The sequence below is a fragment of the Cupressus sempervirens genome, chromosome 9 (genome assembly GCF_028749045.1).
Source record: "Cupressus sempervirens isolate cs-2001-9-10 chromosome 9, ASM2874904v1, whole genome shotgun sequence".
NCBI classification, from domain to species: Eukaryota; Viridiplantae; Streptophyta; class Pinopsida; order Cupressales; family Cupressaceae; genus Cupressus; species Cupressus sempervirens.
Window position 1 is genome coordinate 417894625 of NC_143126.1, and position 12075 is coordinate 417906699.

Sequence of the window (12075 nt, forward strand, 5' to 3'; positions counted from 1 at the left end):
TTAACAATAAAATAGACAAAAATGATTACATTATTCCTCATGTCTGTATGCTTATGTACTTATTGATATGCATCATATGATATAAAAATGAAAAATGAATATTCATTTTCTACTTCGTTTATTTTTTCATTGTAGTTTAAAAGAATGATAAGGGTATATCTTGCTACGGGCCTAACCAGTGCACCCCATTTTGGTGCAAGTGCTAGTATATATCTTTTGATAACTAAGCTTGGCAAATCTAAGCACAACTAAAAAATGGAGTTATAGACAACAAAGATTTGCATGCAAATAGTGTTCAAAACAATTTTTTCACAAGTAATACTAAATTAGCAAATGAAATCCAATCTCTCTTAGAATTTCAAAGGTCAATTAATGGATCAATTTCCATACTGGTTTGATCTATGAGAGTCAAGTTCACACATGTTCCTACCTACAAGTTTTTTTATTTTTAAAAATGATGTAAATTTTGGATGTTGATTGATTAACAATAAAAAAAATGGCATATATAGAGAATTAGCCAGCTAAATTTAGTGGACCCCAAGAATAGATATTTAACCACTAAAATAAGACTAAGCTAAGAACATCATATGCCCAAGAGTAATGCTCCCTTGAGAAAGCTTAACTCTACACTAACTATTTTATTCATATTAATATTTTTTTACTGACTATATTATTGCTCTAAACGGTCTTTCTTTATCATACATCTAAATAGATGGGATGGAACATCTTTACATTTGAAAAAGTTAATATGCAAATATTTAAGCAATCTTAAATATTTTCCTTCCACCTTGATTTCTCTTGAAACTAGTTCCAATATCAAGAATCAATATTTATGGTTTTGCAAGTTTTAAAAGGATGAAAAGTAGCATTATGGGCAAATTCTCAATACATGTAAAACAAAATCCTTGTTTATGCATGGATTAACTTCAAAAGTTTAAATTAAGTTCATCGATAGATATTTGAACGGTCTTGAATATTAGGGATAAGGCAAGGTCCCATGAGGGGGGCTTAAGCTCTATTTATTAGGAAAAGGATGGTCACATAAATTTTTTAAAATTTTGGTAGGGGATAATTTAGAATTGTCTCTTCTAGAAGTCCCTACTTTTTAGCAAGAGGGTGAAAAAAGGGGTGCCCCACCGACTTAGGAATGCAAACTGCCCCACAAGTTTAGGAATCTATCTGAAACTATCCACATTTTAGATAGGACTTTGATGCTTTACCTCTCATTTATTTTTATTATTACCAAAGATTATAGAAAATTATTATAAATTATTTAGCGTCTTTTCACTTTTTATCAACCACTAACAAGTATCCATTTTACCAAATTCTTCCAATTATTATTCAACCTCATTAGCCAAACTACTAAACTAATGAGCCAAGCCCTCCAAATATCTACCTAGCACATCACCATTTTTAATTTTTCCTGGTATGATGCATCAGAATATACGATGTCAATGGCTGTTATGCCTGCAATTTCGATATCTTGGAAGGGATCAATTCTTACAATACGACAGACACAGCTGGTCTATGCATCCGGTTATATTGAGGCAGGTTATTGTCACAAAACTAGGTGAAATTTGTTGAATCTGTCGATTACTGCGATGAGAAATCACCAGAACAGGACTAAAATCGAACAAGAAAAATTCACTATAAAAATGTTTCCTTTCCGTTCATACAGGGCCAGGAAGAACCAGAACAAGATCAATTTCGCGAAGAGAGATTTCAAAATCTCATCCGCACAGATCCCGGAGAAGAATTATGATCATGGATAAAGAATCGGAAGAGCTGGAGCTCCTGAATCTGGTAGGAGTTGTGGTAATGGCCTTCAGAATCCTGCGCAGCGCCGCTAAATTACTGTGGAAGCTCACTCTAACCCTAATTTTGCCCCTTTCCTTGCTAATTCTAGCCCGAAATTTCGTGCTGAATCTCCTCTTCATGAAAAATTTACCGGAAAAGATGCAGAGGTACTCCGTGTTGAGGAATTTGGGGGAACTTTTTGTTCTAGAAGCTGCGTATTTGAGTTTGATTCTGGCTTTCTTGCTGCCGTCCATGGCGGCTGTGGTTTATACCGTGGCGTGCGTTTGCACGGAGAAAGATTTGCGTTACGGCAAGGTGATTAGGGCTCTTCCTAGGGTTTCAATACGCCTTTTTCTTACTCTCTTCTGGTTTTGCCTCTTCGTGCTTCTGGTTTACGTGGCAGGGTTCATTGCCCTGTTTGGCTGGATATTTGTTGTAGGGATGGACAGCGTGGCGTTCTTGTTCGGGATTTTGATTGCCACCGTGTGTTTTGGTGTCCACGTATATGTTACCCTGGTTTGGCAGGTTGCCAGCGTGGCGTGTGTGGTGGAGGAGAGATATGGATTGGAAGCCATGAAGAAGGGTGAGGAACTAGTTAGAGGGCAAGGAGGCACGGCGGTGGGGTTGAATGTTGTGTTTTTGTTAGGGATGAGTTTGATTGGGTGGTGTTTTGAGGAAGGGGTGGTGGAGGGGAACTTCCATGGGCTTGGGGTGGAAGAGAGGACTTACAATGGTGTCATTCTCCTGCTCTTGCACTCTATCCTTTTTCTCATCTTTTGCTTGTCTCTCTGTGTCTTTTACTTTGTTTGTAAGTCCTTTCACCATCAAATTGTAGGTAAGTTGGTTCTTCTGGATCATTTAGAGGCTTCCTTTGAAGAGAATGTGCCTTTGGAAAGTCAGCTCAAGTATTCGGATCCTTAGAACACATGAATTAATAGGAGTTTGAGAATGTTTGGTGGATGTTGCAATATGCTGTAGTGAGTGTCTTGGGGCTACTCCTAGTGTAAGGAGTTGGCACTTTGACTACAGTGTCATAGCAATTCAAGGTTCAATGCTTGTAAATAGTTTTGCTTGTCCCCAAGTCTTGTTTGGACAAGTCTTTATGAAACAAAACAAACAAACAACACTAAAAGAGTAATAGTTAATTACTTATAAACTAACACTTTTTAGATATATAAAGTCTAGTGTAATCATTTGAATCTTCTAAGTTCAGAAGAAATATAATCTACACATAGAATGGAATCAAATACTTGTTGAAATAGAAATGGAATGGATTGGGATTGTATGGCATAATGTGAACTTTGACTAATGTGGTATCATTGTAAAAGATTAAAGCTTGAGAATTGAAATCACTGTGTATCAATAGACTATAATGACAAAAATGTAAAAAAATGATAGACTTGAGATACAATCAAATGAATCAAGAATGTTCACACAATTTGTATAAATGCTCATGGTATTTACAAAAGTGTGATATGAAAGCATGCCTTCATAAGGGATATCCTCTAAAATGTTATAGCCACATGTGTGGTAATGACAATACATCAAAGATCATGAATTCTATATATGAACAAAATTAGTGTTTGAAGATATGCCACAAATTTTGGGCTCTTTTATTTAAAGTTCTTGTTATGGTGAAATATCTCTCCTATCATATTGATCATGATCATGAGAATATATGTAGAGATTTATTATTTACAAATTTTTATTTTATCTTAATTTTCTTTGCATGCCTCTCAAAATAATTTGTGTTGGAGAATGAATGTTGACTATCATACTCTCACATATTACATCATTGATACTTGCAAATGTGTAGATATTGCTTTCAATATCATATCGTCAGGTGTCTTCATTTTTAATATCAATATATGTAATGGGGTCAGTTTTGTATTTAGACTCATGAGGTGAATAGGATTCCATATGCAATTCTATTGAAGTTACATTTCAATGTATTTTTGGCATGGTTATAAATATCCTTAACTTGCATCACATTCTTTTATATGACATCTTGAATTTTGTCATGTTTTATAACACAAATATAGTGTATCCATGTACACCTATGATAGTCACAGAAAGACTTTAGCATCAAAAGTTTTTGGTATATATTCGGATCTATCAACTTGATGAGAGATAATGCAATACATTTTTTGTGTATAAATTGTTGTATTATTATATAAGAAGCAACCACTAATCTATTAAAAAAATAAAATTACTTAGGCTTTATTTTAATGGCTTTGCCATGGGAAATAGTGATAAAATTGATATTGTATTTGTACAGTATTGGTATTTTGTCACTATGTAAGCATACTCATAGAAATTATAAAATTGTTCAACATAGTCACATGCAAGATGAATTAATGCACTATAAGAAGAATGAGACATATCCCATGGTAAAGATTCACTAATTAAAGTTCATGTAAATACACGTTAGAAAAACCTCATCAATAACAAGTGAACTTAATATAAAAGATTTGACGTGTATGCATTTGTAATACCACTAAATCCATAATAATTAGAACCCTAAAATTGGAACTAGAAATAAACCATTCGAATAAGACATCCATCATTAAACTTTCGAGTAATAGTATAATTTTTGATCCTATATTTAGTAGATAGTACTAAGAGGTCATGTCCTCTAATAATCTATCTTGTACATGAAGCAATGCACATGCAAATAATTATAGATGAGTTATTTCATAACTAAATGTTATCCAAATACATGTTAGAAAAACATCATCAATAACACATGCGAACTTAATATAATAACAAAAAAGGCAAGTGACATGTATGCATTTGTAATACCATTATATCCATAATAAAAGTTGGAACCCTATTATTGTGATTAAGAATGGCCTATTTGAATAAGACATCCACCATTAAACTTTTAATTATAATAATGTTTATTTTTATCCTATATTTAGTGGATATTACTAAGAGGTCATGTCCTCAAATAATCTATCTTGTACTTAAAGCAACATGCATGCAAATAATTATAGATGCATTTGTAATACCATTAAATCCATGATAATTGGAACCTAATATTGACACTAGACATATACCATTTGAATAAGACATCCATCAAAAACTTTTAATTATAGTAATGTTTATTCTTTATCCTATATTTAGTGGATATTACTAAGAAGTTGGGTCCTCTAATATTCTAGATATTGTACATGAAGTAACATAAATGCAATTAATTATAGATGAGCTACTTTATAATAATAAGAGACATTTGTGTGTACAAAATCACACATTCTATGCATATGTTAGCTCATAGATAAGGATGTGAGACCTAAATCTATAAGTAGGCTTGGGAGAACAAGAAGGAAAGGAGTGAGTCTTAGTTGCCCTTTTGGATAAGGGTGATCATATGTACATTTCATCATCAATCATGATGTTTACCATTATTGTTCCTATTATTTGTCCATATTAGTCAATCTATTAGTATTTATATTTGTATAGAATATATTTGAATAATAGGATCAAATACTAGGTCTCTAAATGAAATTGGGTGCCCCTTTGGGCGAGGTCCTTCAAGATTGTTGGAAAGTAAGTAAGTTTGGCTTCAATATTTAATTAGTGGGGTTACAAGTGTACATGGAAGAATTTAATTAGCTTCAGTGGATTTACAAAGTGAAAAAATCTCATACGTAAAAGTAAATTTATTGAAAAAGTTTTCTCCATAAGATAAAAACACAAACACATGAACATTTCATTAGGGAAATTTTAAAATATTGTTAGCCTCAAAGAGATTTCATAAACAAACTATACACAAGAAGATTGTCATAACCAAACTTTAGAGTAGTTGAAGATAATGAAAAGTACTATTGTATTTATAATATGCATTGAAACATGTTTTGTCTATTAAATTATGGTTCATTTCATTGCAAAAGATCTTAAAATGGTGGAGACATCACCTATATTCTCATATGTAATATATAATTTAATTTTATTACCATTTATCATACATTCTAGAAATTTTCCTTCCATGAGGGTAGCTATGCACTTAAATAGTAGATATTGTTAGAATTTGTGAAAAACATGAAATAGTTAGATCAAACAACAATAAATAGAATTGACATTTAATAATAACATGAGGTCAAAATTTGATGTAAATGCTAATGTGTTATGTGATATATGAAATACAAAGAGCTAGCATGTCTATATAGGTAAAAGATGGTAGGAGACTTCAACAAGATTGAGACAAGTGTCTCAACTTGGAGGAAGTAAAAACCTAACGGAATAAACCACCTGCCATCTAGAAGGGTGATGTCCAAATTAGAGTAAACCATATCTTAAGAGTAGTTGAGTCAAAAGTATGACTCAACAATACCCTCCTAATAATAATATCCAAAATAAATAATTCCTCCTACTAAATGAGTTCACCTCTACAAACTTAATACAAGAATGAAATGGAAAAGAAGCATTTACTCTAACACCCTCCCTTAAGTGAAACTTAGGAAGTACTATAATGCAATATATAGCTAATGGTTCCTGGTAACAAATTCATATTAGGTACCCATGTACAACTAAAATCATGCAATCTCTCTAAAAGAGGAGAAATACCACATTTGAAAAACCTTTCCCCAAAAAGAGAAAATTGGAAAAACAAGATGCATGAATGGAAGGTATAATCAAGATCCTTGTATTATGACATGCATAATGCATATACTATCAAGAACTATGAGAAGAAGAGAGACACAATAACCCTTCTTCAATGTAGAATGTAGACTAGTGACAAATGGTCCAGGCTCGATGTACAAATTGTGCCATGACTGAAGAACAACATTCCTTCCCTTAGGAGAAATGAAACCAAAGGTGCATCAATGAAGCCTCCCCAATTTGAAGCAAGAAACCTTGGAAAGGATGGAATCGTTGGAATGTGTTAAGTGTACCCATGTCAAGGCTAAAAGAAGATGTCATGAACCAAACATGATCAAGCCCAATAGAAGAAGGTTAAAAATAAGGAACTGATGGTAACTGTTCCATGTGAGAATGTGTACTTAGGAACTCTATTGAAAAAGACAAGTCCGGATCAACAAGATGAATTTAGAACATGTTGTAAATACTCAAGAGTCTCCTCTAAAGATAAAGTGATCTCCTCTAGTTATTTTACCAATTCACCTGACCCCATGGCTATATGAATACAAGCATCATCAGGAATACTAGTAGATAAAATATTAGTAGAAGAGAAGGAATGGATGGATCAAGAGCTTGATCACATGTAAGAATACCCAAGTTCAAGTATCCAAAGCTCTCCTTAAAATGTGAATCAACACTAGAAATATGATCAATTTATGTTGAAGAATCTCTATCATCATCAAGAGAAAATCTTGCGAAGTAGTATATTCAAGATGCATGATCAACCACTCTTGTAGAAATGATCTTTGTTTTCTCCAAACCTTTGATAAGAATTGATTTAGGAGTGAATTCCACAGTCCTTCCTGTTGGCCTATTAGTGAGTTGATATATGGAAATGAGATTATGAGTTAGGTGGGGTACATACAACACATCTTTGAAGGGTTCATCCCTCTTATCAATTGTTTCTTTCCCAATTAAATTCATGTAAGTATGATTTCCCATCAAAATAAGTGGTGCATGACAAGGCTCAAATGGAAAATATAAAGAATGTGAAGATGTCATATGATGAGAAGCTCTTGAATCTAGAAGTCATCTCCTTGAATCATGATTTGAAGTAGAAATTAAGGCTTAACCTTTTCTCTTGTAATCATTTCCTTTAGAAAAATTAGAATGAGAAGAAGAGGATGAAGTAGTCATTCTTGAAGGTAGATTTATTTGATTCTTCTTTAGAAGATTCTTGAGCTCATGTATATCCTTCTTGTAGCAATTATTTCTTCATGTCCATTCTTCTTACAATATGCACAAGTAGGATTTTCCCTTTTAGATGATTCCCTATTTGAGGATTAAGATTCAAATTTTTTGCATGCCTAGTTTGTTTTCTTCTTTTGCTTTTGCTCAGGATTCCTAGCTTATTTTTGTACTATATGCTCACTAGAAATTAATGCTTGTGACTTGGATGTCTTGATGGTACCCATTTCAATTATATTTTCTTCCTCTTGGATTAGAAGATTTAAAAATGCATCAAAATTAGGATCAACATATGCAACTTCCATAAATACCCAATTGGTGTGAAAGGTAGAAAAAAATATAGAGTAATCATGACCAAGATTGGATAACACATTGAGAATCAAATGTATATCTTCCTTAATTATCTTGTAGTCCTTTAGTTATGTTCTTAATTGTTTAATCTTAGATATTTAATCTTGGATGTTGTTGAAACTTTTTGGATCAAGATTCATTGGGTCATTATCAATCTGATAACCCTTAATCTTGTTAGTTTTACCATACAAAGTTTCAAGAGCATCCTAAGCTTCTTTAGGTGTCTTGAATGATTCCATATGAAACTGTAAATCAAAATAGACTAATGAAAAAATGTATCGAAGAGATTTCTCATGATTAATCTCCCATGCTTGAAGAACATTAATGTCAGTAGGTGTGGTAATAGATTCATTCACATATCATGTGCAACCTTTTTCCCTTAGATAATCCCATACTAATTTTTTCCATGATTCATAATTATATGGAGTAAGGAGTTCAATTTTTGATTTCCCCATTTGTACTAAAATAAAAAACCAATGCAACCAAAACAACACAAGATCACCCTCCCAAATTCACTAGATCAAAAATCATACCCCAAAGATGCAATGATCTTGACACTATAGGTTGTATGTGTACAATTTCCACTTGCTAGAATGGATCAAAGTGGACTTCCAATTTTGATAATTAGAACTTCAAATATGAATTAATTAGATATTCATACAATTAGAACACTAGATCACTCAAGGATCTAATAAAGTAGAAGTGCCAAATTAGGTCAATTTTGACCATTTGTTTAAGTACTATGTCTGCCCATAATATCTTAGAATTGATACCAAATCTATGACATAGAAAAAAATTATGCATTAAAAAAAATAGCTCGTAAAAAGTATCTATATGGAGCTTGAATGATGCCTCAGAAGTTGCAAAATTTAGGAGTGGACAGGGATTGTCATCAAGAACTATACAAGGGCCCCACAAGAAGGTGGGTATTGCTAGAGGTGGGCCCCACTCAATGTGAACTAGTTGGAGGTGACCCCTTCTTGATGTAGACCTTGCTAGAAGTGGTCCCATTGGATGTAGACCCCAGTTGGTGTGGGCCTTGCTGGAGGTGGGCCTTATAGGTAGGTAAGCCCCACATGAAGGTGGTCCCCAATGATAGAAAAATGCATTATTTGCATGTTGTCCTCAAGATCTGAATCCTTCAAAGTGTTACAACCACCATATCAATAAAAATAATATATATGCAAAAAAGATTAATGTGTCTTCATAAATCCTTTTCAATTCTCCGGTTCATATAGAAACATTATAGAAGAGCATACATGATTTTCCAAGACCACTAAAAATAATATCATCTTTCAATAACTACTTTGATACCATGTTATAATTTGTGAAAAAAAAAATATAACCAAAATCTAATGAAAGAGTTAGATAAAACAACAGGAAATGAAATTGATATAATAATAATATAAGACCAATTTCTTATGTAAATGCTCAAAGGCATAGTAGTATTAATATTTCATAATGTGTTATATGATATATGAAATACAAAGAGCTATCATATTTATATAGGAAAGAGATGTAAGAGGCTTGGAAAATATTGAGACAAGTGTTTTAACTTGGAGGAAGTAGAGTCCTAATGGAATCAACCATCTACCATCTAGAAGGGCGGTGTCCAAATTGGGTTGAACCATATCTTAGGAGTAGTTGAGTCAAAAGTATGACTCAACAATATCCTACTAATAACAATATCCAAAAATAATAATTCCTCCTACTAAATGAGTTCACCTAACTAAACTTAATAGAAGAGTGAAATTGAAAAGAACCATATACTCTAATAGATATCTAGTGGGTATCATTGTGGTACTATGAATTCCTTATGGGTGAACCATGAAATTCATCTTTTTTCATGAGGTTCAATTTTGACTACACTTTCAATTTTTCTTATTATTCCAAGAGGAAAATTTTACAATTGTAGCATGGTTGCAATCTAAGATATAAAAGAGAAATATAGGTCCTTACAAATGTATGGAATCAAAAGAGGAATGAATAGGATACTCAAAGCATAAATTCAATACTTATTTCACATCAAGAATTTCCAAAATCATGAGTACCCTATGGGCTCCATCAAGAAATCAATATTTTTAGAAAGATGCATTTTTATACTGTTAATGGCATTCTATATTATATCATCCCAAAAAGTGAACACTCACTTTGTAAGACCTTTTAGTCCTCCTTAGTGTGATTTAGTACATCAGGACCTCCTATTGCATTTAACTACTTAAATCAAGGCCTTTTTTTATTCCTCTAATATTTCTCAAAAGAATAAGTTGGTATAAATTTCTATGATTGGCTTCCCATGTATTCCTCTAATCATGAAAATCATGCTTTAAATACATTTCTAACTATTTTTCCCAGATATCTCATCATATTTCCTCTAACTGTGAAATATTTCTTAGATCTAGGAACTTTTCTTTGATAAGTCAACACCTTGAGGTTGAGGTTGAGGTCAACATCAACCTAGTAGATACTATTTTATTGGTTCTTGGGCACGATACAAAATTTTAATCTTTTCTCACCTTGTGCAGTAGACTCTTTCAATTTTAATTTTGAAATTAGTATAAAAGGAGGCCTTCTCACTTCATTTGACAATACATTATAAGTTATATGGGAAAGATATCCATGAGCATTCATTCTCAAGCCTTCAAGAAAGTGCAATTAAGGAGTCTTCAAGAAACCAATGCATTTTTATTCATTAGTTCAAATATTGAAGATTCCATTATCCATCATGCATTTATTCTCCTAGATCTAGTTTCTTTATTGATTGGAAAGAGTGAAGTATGTCCATCAAGGAGTAGATATAATTTCATGCATTCAAGGATTCATCATGAGGAAAATTGCAAGAATCCACATACATGAGGTTTTGTTTACATAATTTTCTTTTGGTTTTTGTGTCGAGTCAAGGGTATTGCATTAACATACTTGATCACATTAAAAACATAATTGCATCCACATTAAATGACATTCTTCATTGTTGCATCTACATCTACTACATGTTATCATTCCTTAATTTATATCTATTTCAATTCAAGGTTGATTCCTCAACTGGGGCTTGACCAAGAAAATCCCCTCCCCACCAAAAAATTTCATCCTCTCTTGTGTATAGGTGTAGGCTTATAGGTTTCTAGATTGGATTCATGGATATAGGGTATCTATTTGTGACAAAATTTTTGGATCTTAGATTTCTATGTAGAGAAAGTTAAGGTCGACCTTGACCCTTGAATTTGTCTCCTACCTAAGACCTCCATATTTTTTGGGTTTGCAAATTCTTTTATGTAGATTGTAAATCTCATTTTGTTTCAATTTTCACTTTAGTTTGACAATATCTTTACATATTTGTATCTTAGTGACCATTTTCCCCCTTTTAGATTTTATACCTTTTTCTTTCATTAATTAGATTACATACTCAATTTCATAACACTTCCTTTCATTATAGCATTGTGATTCCTTCTCTTAGGGAAAGGAGGAACAAAACCCAAAGTATCATTACACCATGGAGATCACACATGCATTTACTTCCTTGTGTACCAATTGAGTTTTCCTTGTAAAGGGATTTGGGTATTCCTCCTATATTTATAGCACTATGTCTCCCCCTTAGCCCATTACATTTTGGTGAACCCGATGTACTACAACATCTTCTTCTTTTGGTAGTTAGATCATCTTTTTGCATTGATCCTATATGTTATTTCTATCAATACATACACATTTTTTAAATTTAGTTTTGTTTTTATCAAAATGAAGTTCTTTAAAATAGCTTGGTATGTAATCATTTCCATGGTTACCCCCCTCTTTACTTCTCTTTATCATACTTATGAGGTATATGAGAGTCTCTTTCATTTTATGATGTTCACATCCTTATATGGTTTTCTTGCATATGTTATAATGAAATACACTCATACAAATTTTCTTTATAGGATATATTTCAAGAATGTTATTAGCATTTCATGTGGTTACCTTATTTATAATCTAGATTAAATAAGTGATTTTTCTAATGAACTTAATGTTAATTCTCATAATCTTATGCTTCCTTCTCAAGATAATCCCATCATACTCCTCAAACCTTTCAACATCTTCATGATCCAAATGTTAGACATTTCTTAG

At 32.5% G+C, this 12075-nt stretch overlaps 1 protein-coding gene across 2 annotated transcripts; it reads left to right on the plus strand.

The window, feature by feature from the left end:
* Window positions 1-1369: 1369 nt before the first annotated feature.
* On the plus strand, window positions 1370-2929 carry LOC149539073 (uncharacterized). 2 transcript variants are annotated; one of them, XM_089799078.1, is made up of 2 exons: window positions 1370-2112; window positions 2237-2929. In XM_089799078.1, the coding sequence occupies exons 1-2, from the start codon at window positions 1759-1761 to the stop codon at window positions 2270-2272; spliced, it is 390 nt and encodes a 129-aa protein (XP_089655204.1). In that variant the 5' UTR covers window positions 1370-1758; the 3' UTR covers window positions 2273-2929. The 2 variants fall into 2 exon arrangements, with proteins under 2 accessions (XP_089655204.1, XP_089655203.1); XM_089799077.1 differs by having other exon boundaries at window positions 1429-2929.
* Window positions 2930-12075: the final 9146 nt, after the last annotated feature.